Source organism: Electrophorus electricus, chromosome 14, assembly GCF_013358815.1.
Source record: "Electrophorus electricus isolate fEleEle1 chromosome 14, fEleEle1.pri, whole genome shotgun sequence".
NCBI lineage: Eukaryota > Metazoa > Chordata > Actinopteri > Gymnotiformes > Gymnotidae > Electrophorus > Electrophorus electricus.
Window position 1 is genome coordinate 9,100,097 of NC_049548.1, and position 18,819 is coordinate 9,118,915.

An 18,819-nucleotide genomic window follows, 5' to 3' on the forward strand; every position below is an offset into this window, starting at 1 on the left:
ATTAGGTCATATTGTCAGTAGCCGTCAAAACATTGCCTTGTTAGACAACTTCGAAAGCCACCAACCTTTCCGAAATGTTTTCACTTTTCTCTGTGCTTTGATCAAGTCCGATAAAGCAGCGGGCAGTGGGCTCTCGGCGAGCACTCAGCACTGCCGCTGTACATGGGGCTGCAGTCCTGCCCCGCCCATCTCCATCAGACAACTAATGGGGAGACACGTGACGCGATGTCTCCGGGTGCTGACAGACCCTGGCTGAGCACGGCAGAGAAACACACCGCGCGTTTTCTTGCATAAAACAGGAGGAACGTCTTCTCTTTTGTACACCGATGTGAAGCGTAAATTTCCTGGTAGTATGAGCGGCTGAATGAATCGTTTTGTACTCTGCTTGAATAGCTCGTTGGTTCTGTCTCTGAATTGTTAACCTATCGGGACTTTGGGGGATCCGCATACGCAATTGCATCTCTCCAGTTCCTTTTGCTCTTTCGACACCAATGCAGTGATTTTTGTCAAACAAAACCAAAAATTACATCGATGCGGAGGCCATCACCAAACCTCACCTATAAAGCTAGCTGAACAAGGGACCACACAATGGTGTTCCTCTCAAGGTAAAGAACTCTTCTAATTGAAGCGCCCTCCGCTTACGTGGCGTTTGTGCAGTTTCTCGATAGAAATTCCATCTTCGGTCCTTATGCATTCAAACAAATGTGAGTGACAACTGTCAGTTAACCTGTACTCTTGTAATATATTGATATGGCGTTTTATGGCTGGCGTGTCAGTTTTTGTTTAACCTTTGATAAAGCCGTATATATTCGCGTTAGGAACAATTGGTAGCCTACAATAGCTTCCCGACAGAGGCGTATTGAGAGGCTGGCTTCTCAGTCAGTTTGAAGAGGTGGTTTGTAATAGGCTAAGCTATGCGCATCTGACTCATCCATCCACTGCACTGATCAAAGCGAAGCGAATTAAAATTCGACATTCTGCTGTATTTAGGCCGCTTGCGATGTGAATTTATCATAGAAGAAATATGAACTGTCTCCAGATAATTTACAATAGAGTGCTAGAAATTATTATTATTATTATTATTATTATTATTGTTGTTGTTGTTGTTGTTGTTGTTATTATTATTATTATTGTTAGTATTATTATTATTGCAACGGCGCAATTCGGTGTTGGTTCACGCCTGGGAGACGCCAATGTTGGTGAGAAAAACAGATACCGTTGTTGCTGTAATTTAGATATGGTCTAATTAACGTAACCACGAGGAAAGTGCAGCAGCGTTTTTGTTTCTTTAAAGAAGTTAGATCGCTTGACGCACATACCCGCTTCTGGGCTATAACCTTGCTAAGCAGCCCCGTGGAAAGCTGACAGTATACACAGAGGAATTAAAGCATGAAATGATTGGCTGAGATTCGCTGACAGACAGCCCAGAGGCTAGACGGTAGTAGTGTCATTAACGCTGGAGAGGGGCGCAATAAGCCCCCGCCCCGAGCTCCTTTCGGGATGCGGGACTTCAACGGAGAGAGAGAGAGAGAGAGAGAGAGAGAGAGAGAGAGAGAGAGAGAGAGAGAGAGAGAGAGAGAGAGAGAGAGAGAGAGAGAGAGAGAGAGAGAGAGAGAGAGAGAGAGAGAGAGAGAGAGAGAGAGAGAGAGAGAGAGAGAGAGAGAGAGAGATTCTCATCCACACGTGGTGTGTCAAAAGGTGATTTCCCCTTTCCGCGGCGTCTATCTTGCGAGATTTGTGCACGTATGCAACTTTCATAAAACCGATACTGATAACCGATTAGGCTAGTTAAACAAATGGAGACAGTACAAAATGAAATAAGTGGATACTCTCAAAGTTGATTATGACCTATTAGAAAACAAAAGCTAATTATGTTCTAACAACCCACAAAGACATGAGAAATGATGATAAAAATATGAAAACACATAAATCTTTCCTGAACTTAAATGTCCTAGGTTGAAGGCACAAACCCAAATAATAAGAAACTGCTTTTTCTTTATCACACTTTATTGTTGTTGAATGGGTTTAAGGACACTTGAGTATTTTTCCCCCGTGAGAATACGCGTGTGTGTGTGTGTGTGTGTGTGTGTGTGTGTGTGAGAGAGAGAGAGAGAGAGAGAGAGAGAGAGAGAGAGAGAGAGAGAGAGAGAGAGAGAGATGTACGTTACAGTGACACATTTGGAGTCTGTTATAATGTGGCTTGCTGTGGATAACTATATTTGACTGCCAACATTTTTAATGCTATCTCTCCTCTTGATAAAATGAACAGATTTAACACATATAAAGCAAAACTAAGCTATTGTGCCTTAACTAATAAGACTAATAATTGATAGTTGTGAGTCATGTGTCAAATTGAGGGTTTACTTTAAAAGCTGTAGTGTTATGTGTATTTTGTCTGACTTGTGTCATAAGTATTTCAGAAATTAAGACAACTATTTCTTATTCTTTTCAGATTGTGGCACAATATGTCAAAGTGGATGTGATTAGAAAGTTTGTGAGCACTGAGGGCCCTACTCGGGCCTCCATATTAAACCCACTTTGAGAAGTAGCTTATTTTTTTAAGTAAATTTTTTTAAAAACCTTTTTTTGTACACATGAAACTTTGCCAACGCAATGACGAGTTAATTTACCCCCAAGACCCATGGTGGCCTAATTTCCTCAAAGCTTTCCTGTACATACTTGGCTTCATGTGATGGATACTGTGAAAAACATGCCCCACTGTAAACCACTAGGATCCACTGAAGGAGTTTAATTCTGTTTTAGAGAAAATCCCTAATTTTTTAGTATCCAAGATAATTTATTGTTCAGAATTTTTTTTCTTAAGAATACGTTCAGCTTTATTTGCTTATATTTATTTTAGATACACATTGTCTGTATGCAATATGATTAGGCCATAACATAGGCCTTCTCCTTCCTGGCAAAGAAAACAATGAATAAAGGAAAATTACACGAAATGTACAGCTGTCCCATTTGTGACAGGGAACCCATTTATGTTTTAGGACCGGAAAACTAAGACATTTAATTCTATCAGATTTTAGATTAGCTTTACAAGAACTTTTTCAATTCACCATGAGCGTCTCCCTGCGTAACGGTGTCCATTTGATGTGGATAGGCCTACTGGTTTGTTGCCTGGTTGATATAGGGACTAGCATGGAGTTCACTGGTGCTGAGGGCCAGTGGGCGCGGTTTCCCATGTGGAACGCCTGCTGTGAAAGCGAAATGAGCTTCAACATGAAAACAAAAAGCTCTCATGGACTTTTAGTGTATTTCGACGATGAAGGATTCTGTGACTTCTTGGAGCTGCTGATCCACAACGGCAGACTCAGCCTACGTTTCTCCATCTTCTGTGCCGAACCTGCCATGGTGCTGTCCGACACGGCGGTCAACGACAGCCACTGGCACGCAGTTACCCTGCGCAGGAATTTCAAGAACACCACGTTAGTTGTGGATGATGAGATCAAGTGGGTGGAAGTTAAGTCTAAAAGACGGGACATGACTGTTTTCAGCCACTTGTTCTTAGGGGGGATACCCCCCGAACTGCGATCTTTAGCTCTGCGGCTCACATCTGCATCCATCAAAGACCAGGTTCCATACAAAGGATGGATAACCAGTTTAAAGGTGAATGGGTCTGAGCCAGTGCTAACTGGTAGTGAGGGAATCAACACCGATGTCTGCGAAGCTGACCACATTTGCCTGAATGGAGGAGTGTGCAGTATCGTCAACAATCAGCCCATCTGTGACTGCTCCGAAACAGGGTTCCAGGGGAAAGACTGCAGTGAAGGTAAGAGGCCTGAGTTAGTCGTCCCTGTTGTTGTTAAATTGTTGAAATATCTTTAATTTTCCTCAGACGTAGCCTTTTCCTTGAATTTTGTTTTATTTATATTTCAATTATTTTTTTAACATTTGCACTAGTACCTCAGAAAAAAGTGCATGTTGCATCATGTCTGTTTCAGGCCTCCACTGTGGCCATAGGTCATGATACATCATATGATTAATTTAGGAATAAAGGCCATTGTTTAGAGTAAAATACAATATCTTAAGGAAAAAAAAAGTGATTTTATTGCTTTTTTGCACTCTTCCAGAGTATCCACACAAGGCCACCTTTTAATCCCACAATAATACTGAATCCTTTGCCAAGTGATACTTATTTAATTAGTAGTAAAATTCCTTAAAACATAAGAGCACATTACTTCGTGTAAATGTCTGCAACATATTCTGTGTTCTCATTTCAAAAATGTAGGACATGGATCATCAAATTAAGTAGTTAGGTAGCTATTTCATAGAGAGTATGAAGTTCTGATGATATGAAATACCTCACTGTCGTACCCAACACTCAGTGTTATAGGTCATGTTCTACATAAATCTTAAGAATTGTTTGTGCTGAGAAAATCATTACATGAAAATACAAATAGATGTGTCTAACTGAATGGGACTAATATTATGGTTAGCTTGTATGAAGATCAGTTATGTGCACACCAAAGTCAGCCCTAAAGCTTTTTTTCTTCTCAGTATATTTTTTATTAGATTCGTGTTTAAAACCCGCCAACCCGTGATGTCAAACTTCACAGTTTTTAAGTTTGTTCCATCTTTTTTGTTTGTTTGACAAGCCTCCCTGTGGACTGATCTCAACTTAATGTTGATGGTTTTTGTGTCGGTAGGTCTCAGGCTTACAAGGTACAATGTTATCAAGGAGACTAGCTACATACCCATATGGCTCTAGTGAAGCAGAACAGAGGCTGTATGTACATTTTACTGGTAGATGTACTGTGGAGGCAAGACTAGGGTTTGGTGTAAGGCTTGTTGAACTCCCAAACAACTTCTCTGTATTTTTGCAGCATATGTAAAGGTAGGAGGTCCCTCTGCTGTACCTCTGTGCTGGTGAGACTGGGCAATGCAACTGAGTGAGTCAGAGAGGCTCTGCCCATAAGTGCCCTGAGTGAGTCCTCAGTCCCAGGCTGGGTGACGGCACATGAGCACGGTGGGGCCGCGGCACTAGGCCCTGGGAGTGGTCGTCTTTATTCATTGGAGCTTATTGATGAGGAGGACCAAAACACTGCATGTGTAATTTCATTACTTCAAATTGATTGACATTTTTTGTTTTGATGTCACTTTTAATAGAATAATAGGAAGTGCTTGTATGTTGCATAAAACAAAGGGAAGTCAGTAAAAAGAGTGATGGTGTAAGTACTTTCAGTGCTGATTGAGCAAGTAAGAATTGATTACCACTGATGCAGGCAGCTTAATTTAAATGATATTTTATTTTCTATTAAGCTGTGTTTTAAAGCCCATAATTGAAATGCAAATGATTTAGTTAATGGCACACCCAGAGCTCTCAGAATATTAATGCCATACCTCATTACAGATAGAAAGACTGGCTTGGAGGATGTCTTTTATGCAAAGAGTAATAATAATACTATCACCACAATGGTATGTCTTTCCTTTGTTCCTGTACGAGATATGGATAGAATGCCCTTTCACTTTATCATGGCGTGGTTGTTATTAGAATGCCCTAAATGGCAGCGGAGAGGATGGAAAAGCATTAAAGCTTAATGTATCATGTAAAACACGCTGGTGTACAGCTGCTGCCAGTTCAACAACAGCCTCGCTCCGCCCCGCCTTTAGCTCCTAACTTAGATTGCCGCTGTTAGGTCAGAGGCGATGAAGATGGTGAGTGCCATGCCGTGCTTCTGCCGTGGCCTCCCATGCGGTAACGAGGGTCACCGACCCCATGGGCCACACCGTGCATCAGAGGCCAAAGACTGTGTTGGCTGCTCTTGTACGCCTTAGGGAGAGTGCGGCGCGTGGATGGAACGCACCCGCGCTGAACACTCCATCACTCTCTCGACAGGCAGCTGCGGTAATGACATTCTTTAGTGTGGCAGGTGTGGGGCTCTCAGTGGGAGAGGCAACCTGCACTGCAGAGAATAACAGTGCTACATGTAATGAGACAGTTTTTGCACTGCTGGGGATGGTGAAGCAAGGGGTTTATTAGGGGGTGCTATTATGCTTTCACTTTGTCATTACATCTACGATTCATAAAGAGTTGTTTTATATTAGCTCCCACTCATTGCTAACTTATCACTATGAGGTATAAAGTGTGTAATGTGCAAAATATGTGTTTATAGCTGTTAGGAAGCTGTTGTGCTGGGATGCTTGCATGATTTGGTTGAACAGTAAATTTATACGCAGGGCTTGTTTCTGTACACCAGGGATTTAATCATTCAGTTCTTATCTGCCTTGTTTAAACATCACCGTTGGTTGAAGCGTTTACAGAGCTATTATGCCACATTTGGGCTTGCGTATGCTCAAGTTCTGTGGTTAAGCCTTTTTGTTAGGTTAAAGAGAAACGATGTCTATTCATTCCTCACGGTAGCACCTATGTATTGGAATGAGAGCAGCACAGTTTCAGTGTTGCTTAGAGGTTCCTATAAACTGCAAGTGACCTATCTCTAGTTATGATGCTTGAATGAAAAGGGGCAATGCTCATATGTGCTGCAACACAGTACTATAGCATGCATATATATATATAGATATAGATATAGATATATACACACACATACACACACAATATACACAACACATACACATGCATACATACACATGCAAACACAGCCAAATCCCTAGAGTTAAATTAAATCTTATTGTGTTAATTTATGTCCATCTGGACATAAACTGATCATTGCAGGTGTTAATGTAATGCCAGAGATTTTATGAATAGTACATTTATTCAGATATATGCATGCCCTCTTTCTGTTCACCATTTCCCAGATTAAACCTATTTTGAAGTTCTACATGGAGATAAAGAAAGCAAGTAAATATGTAATTAAGTAGGAGAATCTACTGCACTGAATCAACCATGCACATTTTATCATCTTGCGTTAACGTATAGGCCAACTTTAGGCTAGCTCTATGTTATAATTGCTCTATGCCCAATCACGGCGTCTCAGAGTTTCTCTCTGTCTACTAGCTACTTAAATGGCCAGTGTATTTATAATGGAGTTCTATCATGTTTATAGTCAATCTTCTACCTTTGAGACCTCACAATATCTGCTTTCATAATCCTTAGGGATAGGTCATAAAGATATATATGTATGGCATATATCTCCCATATCAGCATCGCTTGAAGCACTTTCCATATGGACTCTGTGATACAGATGAGGGTATTAGAGAACACACTTGTGTGGAGAATATATTGGTTGAGAAGGCAGTGAGGATTAGAGGACTCACTAGAGTACTGTAAGGGCCTTAACTGTAGGGATCTATATAGAGTTCTATATTTTTATGAGAAGTCATAATGAACAATGTAGTTGTTCTCCCGTTTTGATTCTGTGGTGTACAAAGAATAAGACAATAAATATTGTTTAATGTTTATTTCTCAGGGAATATGGCTGTGATTCAATAAATTGCAGTTGAAAATTCATGTTTTTGTTCGATTGTTTGTTGTGTTTTCTCCTCTAAAAAGACTTCTGGAATGCTAATAGGTATTTTTTATTTTGTGATGATTCTAGATCGTATGACCCAAGGAAGTTATTTTCAGAAATAGCAGCGAATAAGTTCTGTTGAGGTTTGACAGTGACATCTTTAGAGAGTTTTCCAAAGCAACATACCTGCACATATACAAACTGTGCATGTGTGTGTGTTTATCTTGTTGTCTTTGTGTGTGTATTTGTGTGTATACATATAGTAAGATAAACTGAAAGCCTGCTGTAAAAAAGCAGTTAGTTAGCCATCTTAAATGTACAGGACTGTGTGAGGGCATGGGTGCTTTTGCACTGCCACTATGTGTGTTAGTGTAATTGTGTGTGTGTGTGCATGTGTGTGTGCATGTGTGTGTGTATGTGTGTGTGCATGTGTGTGTTAGAGTAATTGTGAGTGTGTGAGTGTTAGTGTGTGTGAGAGAGTGAGTGAGTGAGTGTGTGTGTGTGTGTGTTAGAGTAATTGTGAGTGTGTGAGTGTTAGTGTGTGTGAGAGAGTGTGTGTGTGTGTGTGTGTGTGTGTGTGTGTGTGTGTGTGTGTGTGTGTGTGTGTGTGTGTGTGTTTGTGCGCGTCTGTGTGTCATCCTCTACTGCAAGCTCTTGTTCTTCACTAGAATCAGGGCACTGCATGGGCAGCACTCACAGCAGGCCGTCAGCTGGATGAGAGAATACACATGGCTGACTTGCTGTGGTTTCCACAGCACTGCACAGAGGCTACATGATCCTGATTTGTCAGTCAGGTAGTGTAAATACAAGAGAAGCTCAGCCTGATGGGCTCTAAGAGGAAGCCGGCGCGTGTGTGCAGCCCTCCCCATGCCTTTTCACGTCCCGTGCACACGCACACACACGCACAAACTTGCACATAAGTCAGAATAGGATTAGCAGTGTACTGGCCCATACTGTAAAAGAGATAATGACACCACTGATGTAGTAGAGGCCGAGGCTGAGGATGGATGTGAACATAAAATCAATACTGTATGTCTTCCGAAATACTGCAGCAGCACACTGTAAGGAATGGCTGGTTGCTGTTTCTCAGTGCCATCAGCCTAATTGTTGGCCAGCTCTTATACGTAACAGTATTTAATCTTCAGGTTTCATTCATTTTAAAGAGATCATTCAGTTGGCAGTGTACATAGATATTCCCATTATTCTGTAATCCGTCTAGAGAGGGACACCCTAGGTGTTGGTTTGCAGTACATATGCCATCGCGCACTGCAGCTCTACACGCACTTTTGGTCTTTTTTTTCTGCCATGGTACTGCTTCTTTTTATGTTGTTGTTTATTTATTCATTCATTCATTCATTAGCACTTTTGTTTTAGTGGCAGTTGAGGTGCATGCAATTTGTAACTGGTCGAGAGGAGCAGACTGCAGCGGTAAGTCCCGGGTCCCTGTTCCCCTTCAGATGCAAAACAACAGAGGTAGGAGGTTTAACACTGTAAGGTAGCCGAGACCTTTTTAGGGAGACCTGGGTGTCAGAGGCTGCTGAGAAATGAGCTGAGCCAAAGAAAGAGTGCTGTGTATGGGTGAAAGCGAGAATATGTCGTTTCTCAAGGTAATGTACTCTTTCTTTAGAGGAGAAAAAATGATAAAATTCAGTAAAATGAAAACATAGTCATTAATGCTGATGATGACCATATGGGGTAATTCATCACATGCATTTTACATGTATGTACTCAGGTACTGTACATTTCATTATTACTGAACTGACTGACCAATGTTGTTTTCTCTTAGTAGGTTTATGCTGCATCACCTGTTGTTTCTTTATTAAACACCTGCATGAGCCCCTCTATTCCCCTATTCATTCTTCCAGCAGTCAAAATTATTAAGAAATGTAATTGAAGCATATTCTATATGCTATATTCTAGTTTAGGTAATACCGTAATCCATACATTTTTAATATATATCTACATTATATAGAAGGTACCTCATAGAAATTGAATTCTGACTTTACATGTTTTCTATGTAAGACATATTTTAAATAATTTATTTTATTAATGAATATTAATGTATATAAATATTTTAATACAAACATAAATGTTTTTAATTTAAACATAAATATTATCAATTAATGATCACTCATTTCTCAGTCTTTTGTTATGGTACCAGTTGTTTATAACTGCCTGCATGTTTGTGCATGCTTTTTGAAATGCCACAATTAAAAAAAAAAAGTTTTTTGTTTTTGTTTTTTTTTAAATCAGCAGAATCACTCATTGTTTATAATCATATGGCAAAAAGAATTAAACCAGGAAGACTTACTGACATTTAGCATATGTATTTGTCCTGTGAACTGAATGTTCTGTTGTTGCGCTGCCGGCTGGAGCTTCCTGGGGGGGAAGGAAGCCAGGCTGTGCGGAGAAGGGCGGTGGGGCCAAGGTCATGGACCCCCCACCCCTGCTGTAGCCGTGGGAGCTAGGGTGCGCTGCTCCGGCAAACGCGGTGTGGGGCAGAAAAAAACAGGAAGAGGGGAAGGTTTTTAAACACATAAACTCTAATTGGGCAAACAGTCAAAAAAGTCTTCCTGGTTGAACTTTGAATTCCATACATTAGTGAAAATCCAGACCCTGCACCGTATTCCGGCCCAGTAAGCACACAGAGGATCCCGTGAGCGTTAGTGCGTTCATGGCAGCGTTTGCTTTGGCATTTGCACGGAGGCGATAAGGCGCATGTAACTGTAGTCCTCAAGGTTGGGCCACCTTCCAGTCTGCATGCCTCTTAATCAATGTCTTCCTCTTTCTCTCCACGCCTCGGCCGGCCCTCCAGAAGAGGCCTATGTTGGAGGTGGGTGTGCTTTTCCTTACTCTCTACTGGTCTCCTGTCATTCATCCCTCCCCTGCACCATTTACTCCTCCTTATTACCATCTCTCTAAACGTTCTTCCAGAAATTTCCAAACTGTACTTTTTTTTTCCCAATGTGGGGGCACATGGACGGTAAGTGGATGCAAAGGTTGCTTATTTGGGACTGGAGCCATCGGGTTATTTTCAAGGTGTCCAACTCAGGTAAACAGTACACCTCTCTTCTCCCACTGTTAGCTTTCTGTCTGTTTTTATTCCTGTTCCTGGCCCAGTCCTGTGTCTTCTAACATTTGGAGCAGAGATGGGAACATTAGTCCCTGCTCTAAATGCCAGAATGTCAAATTCCACCTCTTGTAATGAAGACACCTGCCTACCTGAGTGTTTGGCAGCTTCCTGTCTCTATCCCTCTCTCTCATTCAGCCTGTGTCAAACACTCACTCACTCACACATAGATGCACACTCCCATGCTAATGCATGCAATTGAAAATCAGCAATTCAGAGGTAGCAAAATGCTGTCAATTTTCCTAAAATTGCATTGTGTACTTCAGGGACAGAGGGTAAGTACTATGGACAAATCACATTTAATATTCCCCAGTGATCATTCAGATATGCACAAATTAGAGTCTAGGTAGGTGAACTACATGTTACATTGTAATTCATTCTTTTTGAGGTGTTATATATTTTATGCATACAGGAAAAAGCTTAGCTAAAAGCAGTTTGCAGGTGATCTTGTGTGAAAGATAAATTGGGCAGTGGTGTTTTTCATTTCTGTCCTAGTAGAGGTAGACATTTGTTGACCATTAGTTTAATCTGTTTATTTTGTCAAATTATTTTCATTACAAATCTCATATGAGTTCTATTTTGTCCATGTGCATTCTACATAATAGTTATGTTTAGGTCCAATTTACATATTCATGCATATTTTCTTGTGCCTGATACTCATGCTATTTGTCAAAATGATATAATCTTATTTTTGGGAAAGGCTGACCCAAATGAAGGACATGTTTAATCTATAACGACAGCAAAATGATTTCCTTATAGATTTGCTTCTTGTAAGTGTGACAGATGAGTGTAACACATAAAGCATTCCCACCGAGTTGAGGAAATGCTTTTTTAAGTTCTGCACACACCCACACGCCCACACTCCTCACCACCTCCACTTCTCTCTGCCTCCCGGTTGTAACGCCCCTCCGCCCCCTGCCTCATACCACGGGCATCTAGCGTTCAGATGATGCCTGCTATGTCAGTGTGACAGAATCCTTCCCATGATCCCGTTCTCTGTGCTGACTGTGCTCTTGTTTTCCCTTAAGGTCTTGCACACATGATGATGGGCGACCAAGGTATGGGTTTTATTTCTTTCACCCTCCTTCTTGCCTCCATCCTCTCCACTCCCTCCTCCACCCGCTCCTGTGCTTCCCTCTCGCCCCTCGCGCTGATTCTTTCTCGCATCCCGTCACTGCTGCTAGGGATTTACTGGGGCTGCTTTCTTTCCGGCTTGGCACTGAGTCAATGGATGGTTTGGTCTGTTCCATTTATTTCTTTATTTCTTTGCTTCAGTCCATCAGGTGCTTTCATTCTGTTTATTTTTCTGTGTCAGTCATCCACAGCTGATTGCGATTCCCTCGTTGCCTGCCAAGCTCTTTTTCATAAAGAGAAAAAAATGGCTTTGAACTCATTGGATGGGCTGGAGATTGAAGGACATCTCTCAGGGGTTTGTTCATTCTTCGTAAACATGCTAGTCTGTATTGTTGAGATGTAAAACAGGAAAGCATTAGCTCTCTGTTCAACACTCATGTGTTCCCTCCATCTCTCCCGTGCCATGTTCTCTTGGCATGTCCATCGGCAGGGAGGTCTCCACCCCATCGGCCTGCCTCTTCTCCTGTGTCCTGATTGCATGCAGCTAGTCCAAACGTTAACCTTTCATTTCCTAAATCTGGATCTTACATAAATTCATGACTCTTACGGTTTCCTTTTTCCTCTCCTTTGTATCCCCCTCTGTATCTCTCTGGAATTTGTCTTCACGGACCCATTATATGAATGTCATAGGTAAAAGTAAAGGTACATAATGTCTTTGTTCCCATCCTATGATAATACATAATATAACTAGCTTTCGCTGTAAGCTGCTCATGTATATCCCTGTATCTGTGGCTTTATACATGCATTTACATTTTGCGTGGTTCTGGATATTCAAAGTCACAATGATTTTTTCATGCGATGTGCGATGTCATGAAAGAATGCCCAGCAGGCTTCAAGGTAGGTGTGTACTGCTCTGGAAATGTTTATGGCTGGATGCGTGAGCACATGCAAAATGGGTATTCACTCAGCTTATGGTGAGATTTTCCTTGTGTAAAGGGCAGAATTATAAACACTATCAAGGCACAAGTAGCAGTGTTTACACAATTTACACTGTGAACACCTCACATGCCCAATGCATATTATATAGCTATCACAAAGCCATCCCAAAGGAAAATGATATAGCCATTATATAGACAATTATATAGCCATCCCAAAGGGAAAGCAGTTTACCAATTGCATGCGTTACCAATTACATTTGAAACTATGTGAGAAACTGAAAAAACTTACTCGGTTGTCCTTACTTATTTACTGAATGCTATCAAATATGAACATTCATGCTGACAATGAATGCATTGTTAAAGTAAATAGAAATGTTACTGTATATCTTTACATCTTAACACATAATTAGGTAGTTTCCAAATTCAGAATTTGGGTATAATCATGAGATGTTTTTTCATTTTCAACACTGAAAGCATAATTTAGTATTGGTGGATACCCTAAATAAAATAAACATTACCAAGCAAAACATGAAGGTCATTGAATGGAGAAATATGTTAGATTTAAATATGTTAAAGGATGAGACCAGTTTTAGTATTTAGCATTACTGTTTGTGTTGTCAGATCATCTCTTAAAAACAGGTAAGAGCATCACACCACATGAGCTCTCCATGGAAAGTTTTTTTTTTTTTTGTTATTTTTATTTTCTTGAACCTCCAGTTCCACCAGCGTTATCCTGTTCTATATAGCTTTACATGAATCCAAAGTTCACTCATTGTTGCTGTTTTTTTGCTGTGCGATAATGACCTGCCATTTTGAAGAGTGCATTGAGATGCTGTAGAGGTAAGTCACTAGCACCAGCACTGCTCCAGCTTGATAGCACTTACTGTGTGTGCCCCTCTTCAGAGCTGCTGCATGCTAGAGTTCACTGCCTTACACCCCCCCCCCAGCCATAGCATTATTTATATGGAGGGGAGTGAGTAAAAAGCTGTGCTAGGGGAGCAGGTAGGTGTGCTTTATGTCTTTTCTCTGTGCTTCTTTGCTGCTGCCTTTGGCAGGTGGGTCAGTGCAGTACTCATGGTTTTTTTAGACTTCATGTTCAGGCTTCCAGTCTGTCCTCAGTGTGCTACTGCCCATGGGCAATCGAGAGGCTAAAAATGCGCCTTTTTGGAGACGTTTATAGTTTTTCTCATTCTGTTTTTTGTAGAAGACTGATTCTCATCTGTCTGTAAAATTGAACCAAATGGTGCATGTTGGGACTGTCATTGCTGGCTGTATATATATATATGTGTGTGTGTGTGTGTGTGTGTGTGTGTGTGTGTGTGTGTGTGTGTGTGTGTGTGTGTGTGTGTGGATAGGGTCACAGTTGCACAAGAAAAACGTGCATAATATGTTTTTGCTTAACCTGTTTATTGTTAGGGTAGGTTGTGATTGCTTGCATGGTTTATCATGTGTGCCAACTTCTATAATTATACTCCGAGAATCGAGAAATATACTGCAGCTATGACAGTCATTTAAATGTAATTAACTATACATGAACACATAATATAATCAGTGATTCTGTCAATATGTGCTGCACACATCTAAGATAAACCAAGCCAGTCTTTATATAAGAACTAATCATATCCCAAGCATCTACAGAACTATTTAAAGTAGTTATTAATAGCAAATGCAGTGTAGCTCTGCATAAACTATGTCAAAGTAAACTTCTTTCTTTAATTTCAATTAGGACATGCACTGTATGTCTTATAACTAAATAAAGAAAATAAGGTTTACTATTATCCATTCTGTTTCTCTGAATGGAGTATTTAGACATGTGATAAAGGAAAATGAAACAAGTAAACTGGAAATGCACATATCAGCTCATGAAGACTTTTGATTTCACACACTTGTCCTCTTAGCATTCAGAATGAACGTTTGGCTGGATTAAGACTTCTGGCAAGAAAGCCCAAAAGATTTGGATTAACAAAAGCATTCGGTAGAAGTGTATAAAGTCCACAAGCCTCCCAGGCCAAGTGTGTGCAAAGCACAGTTTTGCATGTGCATAAACCTGGATCTGCATTTCACAATGCCTGCAGTTAGAACTGATCAGAGGGAGGTCAGCTTTGGAGCCCACCATGAGCATATGATTTACCTCTCCTTTTCTTCGGAGCCAGCTCTGGGTGACTCTGGGTCCCACTCTCTCAGCCCTGGTCCACCATCCTCATCTCCCATGCTCTCGGCCAGAGGAGCGCTTCCACAGATGTTGGAACGGGTCACCTTTAGCAGACTTATCTGCTTAAGTGTCTGCGCCTGGCCTCTGAATTCATTCTTTTTTTCCAAGCACAAATTGGTATAAAAATATTCGCAGGGAGGCATAGGTGGAGTGTGTGTGCAAGCGATTGGGCTTGTCTGCGCTCTGCACCTGCATTTCCGTCATTCTTATGCTGAGCTGCTTTGGGGGGGATAAGAAGAGGAGTGTAATACGGGTGTCAGGCAAGGGGCCAGCGCCGATAAATGCTGCCACTGCAGATGACGTGGCAGTGAAGCGAAAGACTCGCTCGAGGCACTGTAAAGCAGGTGGGACCACACCGCCTCCACAGCGGAACTCTTTAGGCCTAATTGCTACAGCACAATAAGGAATGGCAGCGAGTTTGCTTCTAGCAAGTCCTTAGGATTGTGGCCCTCAGTTGCTGAATGCAACTACAAAGAGCTATTGGAAAGTCTTGCTATTTCTGAACAGTTTGTTACTGTCATACATTCCTGCTACGATGTGATTATAGGAATTCCTTCTGAGTATTTCTCAAGTATTCTCTGAGTATTTGAGGAAGGTATATGCAATTGCCGTAGATCCCTAATCTGTGCATTAGACACCCTTTTCTGTGGGAATGGCTCTCCAGACGCAACTGTGTCCCTGTCGCAAATGACCCTGACTATGGAGAGCTAGGAGAAGAAAGTCTGGTGAGATGTGTTAGTCAATACATGTTTAAAATCTCATTAAGTCTGCCATTGCATCACGGATGTCTTGTTAATTTCATTTCAAAGGTGAACCTGACTCAAATTACTGCAACACCAAGGCTTTGCATTTCTGTTCTATCCCATTCCATTGACAGATTAATTCATGTGCACTGTTTGCTATACATGTGCACTGTTTGTTATATTGTTATAATGTCAGTTTTGAAAAGCTACGTCAATAACACTGTACTACTGGCCTGGCAGCTGATTCAAAGACCTCCACGCCCCTATATAGCATGACCTTTGTTAGACCTGTAATTTGAACCTGAATGTACAGTTTGAAAAAGTGCTGGCTGAACCACTTTTTGTCTAATCGTAGTATAAGATGTGCAAGGTCACAGATACCAGTCATAAAGTACTTTCTGCAGTCTCCTTAACAGCTGTTCATCAATCACATATCCAGCACCTTTCCATGCCCATATTATTCACTGTCCATTCAAAGCAAGGTACAAAGGCTTTCTGGAGGGAGAGAGGCAACAGAAAAGCTCTTCAGACAAATGGAAGATTTGTTCAGTGCTTAAGGACCCTTTCTGTGTCCAAAAAAAAAGGAAATAAAAAAGGGAGCATTATTTGAGGATACTGAAGTGTATTCTGACATTTCTAATGGCCTTTGGAACCTCAGTCTCCATATCTCCAAGAAGCCAGTCCTTTGCCAGACCTTATCTCAAATTGGGTACTTATTTCACTCAAACTCACTGTTCCAACTGGAATCAATCTGGATGATATTTCACTTAAAAGTATATAATTAAGTAGAAAAGAAAGAATATGACATCAGTGTCAAGTGGTTTCAAAGCCAGCTTTTTCTAACTGACAGGCCTGCTATGTTTGAAGCGCTTTTCCTCAATAGGTACTATTGCTGGCAGCAGATTAGTGGGAATTCATGAGCTTTGGAGGTCATTCTATCTTGACCATCAGTGAGACGCTCTTGAAGTAAGCTCTTCTGCAAACCTCTTCAGGCTCTGAAAATGGTCTTGAATCATGGAAATGGATAGTTGGAACATGGATTATATTTTGCATACCCATCTCACAAGATCTTACCACATATGACGGATGGCTTGTGGCAGCGAATATTTTCTGACATATCCTCTGTTAGAGCAATGTTTAATTGGGGCAAGTTCTCATTTAGTTGGGTTCATTGCCATGTGTGACCACATCAAGGCAGCAGCCAGACAGGCTTGGGTATGGACTGCAGGTCTTCAAAGAACTAGTCAGCAGCAGGACTGAAATGGCTCACTATCAGCCTTTATGTGTGGTTGATCATTGTTAATGAAATGATTTTCTTATTAAAGTCCTGTAATCAAATTAAAAAGTAATCAGCAGATGTCACTGTGAGGTTTTTGGATTGGGGTTCTCATTTGAGTAGATGTAATGATTTCCTGATAGGTCAGACTAGCTGCTGTGGGACACTTTAATCTCAAATGCTATTATGCCAGACCAATTCTAAATGTATTATAGACCACTTATAAATGGATTAGAATTGAATGCTAACATCAACAGCCACTTTTTGCAAATATACCAGTGTAAATCTATGGTGCAATTTTCAAAATTTAATCCTGAACATGTTGGACATTCTGATTTTAGGCTTGCAGACCAGCAAGTCTTTAGGAACAGCGGTGTCCTCTATTGAAACAAGTACTTTGTTATGGTTTAAAAGGCTTTGCAGTTTAAGTCCACATCTGCTTCTCTCCTTTTCAAGTCTCACTTATATGAAGACTATGCTTAGTGTGGTTTCTTTTCATTTTAGAAGTAAAATTACATTAGATATGTTTTACCTTTAAGCAATGACTTTTAACATGACCCCAATTTTCGCTGTATAACTACCTTTTAGTCTCTCACAGTGTCATATACTGAAAAGCATCATATCATTATACAGCTTGGAAATCTTTGAGAATACTTGATGAGAATGAGGGAATCAGAACCTTTTCATTGTCTTGCGACTCTAGAACTAAAGCCATAGTTTCTTTGTCTTATGTAGGCCATTGAAAATGGAAAGCCTAATTGGCAGGCATGATATTATTCGCTGGCAGTATTTTTGCCATCAGGTCAGGCTATGCTGAAAGGCCCCCCAGGCCCGGCTGGGCTTGGATTTAGTATTGTGGCCTGACTGCCAGAATGTCATTACCAGGGTTGGCAGGTGGGTTCTATCCTTGGCCACCACTCTGCATGTTCACTCTCACATGAATAATAGCTGAACTGAAGACTGGCATTACCCTTAGGAGGAGGCTAAGGATATCCCACCTGTGGTTGCTTAACTGGCTGAGCTCCATTGCTTCTACTCAGCCTCTAGCTTGCAGCTTCTTTCTGGCCTGATTTGTTAAGCACTGCTGCTTGTATTCAATAGCTGGTGGTAGCTTGGAGCTGCCCTGCAGTGAGTAGGTGATAGGCTCCCTTCATTGCTCAGATGCTGAGTGCGATAATAACCTCAGGTTAGGATATGTCAGCTGGTGTATGAGTTCAGTTCAGTTCGGTGCTTGAAAACAATAGCAATAACGACCACAAAAATGATAAGGGTCAAAAACCAAACCAAAAAAAAAAGGAAATCACCAGTAATAGAGATCAATACAAAATGGCCTCAGCAGGCCCCAGGTAAGATAGATGGACAATAGAAGTTGAATCGTTACATTGCAGTCGATGGAGGATAGTGGCTGTGATGATAGAGAGCAGTGGCCCTCTGGGGGGTGGGGGTGGGGGTGGGGGGGTATCCGAAGAACATCGCCACTTTAGCTCTTCTTCAATGTCTGTTTCAATTTCAGTAGGCGTAAGTCTGACCTTGGTGGTTCTAGATCAGCATAAATCCCCCTTGAGTAGAGCAGGCCGTACCTCATTCCCTGGGTTTCCCTGCATATCTTCACAGAGTATCATTTGATATCAAACATATTGTAGAGTGATTATTTTCTACCTTATTTATTTTTTATAGCAAAGAATAAGATGTGATACTATGTTTTGTTATTGTTTTAGCTTACATAGTCAATGAATACATGCAAAATGTATCTATATTATAACTGAATACAAGATATAGTGACGTTTGCATATAAAAAGATTAGACTCACCAATACACAAATAACCCATGCATCCAAAACACAAATATAATCTATATACAATCATTTTAATAAACTGAAGAAATGAGTAGTGACAGCTTGTGTATGGAAATGTGTGAATATGCCTGAGAAAACCACTAAGCAGTTACATGGACTGTGGATTAAGGAAAGAAAACTGTTGATTGTGTTATTCACATCTCATGAATCATATAGCATCTATTCATAGG

At 40.9% G+C, this 18,819-nt stretch overlaps 1 protein-coding gene across 13 annotated transcripts in view; it reads left to right on the forward strand.

Annotated features, from left to right (window-relative positions):
• Positions 1 to 208: 208 nt before the first annotated feature.
• The window catches only part of nrxn1a (neurexin 1a), a 124,381-nt gene continuing 105,770 nt past the window's right edge, over positions 209 to 18,819 (forward strand). For 5 of the 13 annotated variants that reach the window (XM_035533180.1, XM_035533182.1, XM_035533186.1 and 2 more), the window contains exons 1-5: positions 210 to 605; positions 2,453 to 3,781; positions 10,237 to 10,254; positions 11,580 to 11,609; positions 12,316 to 12,327. In XM_035533180.1, the coding sequence (XP_035389073.1) occupies positions 3,070 to 3,781; positions 10,237 to 10,254; positions 11,580 to 11,609; positions 12,316 to 12,327 (772 nt within the window). In that variant the 5' untranslated portion in view covers positions 210 to 605; positions 2,453 to 3,069. Of the gene's footprint in view, positions 606 to 2,452; positions 3,782 to 10,236; positions 10,255 to 11,579; positions 11,610 to 12,315; positions 12,328 to 18,819 lie in introns of all 13 variants that reach the window. The other 8 variants (XM_035533183.1, XM_035533188.1, XM_035533190.1 and 5 more) reach the window with 5 other exon arrangements.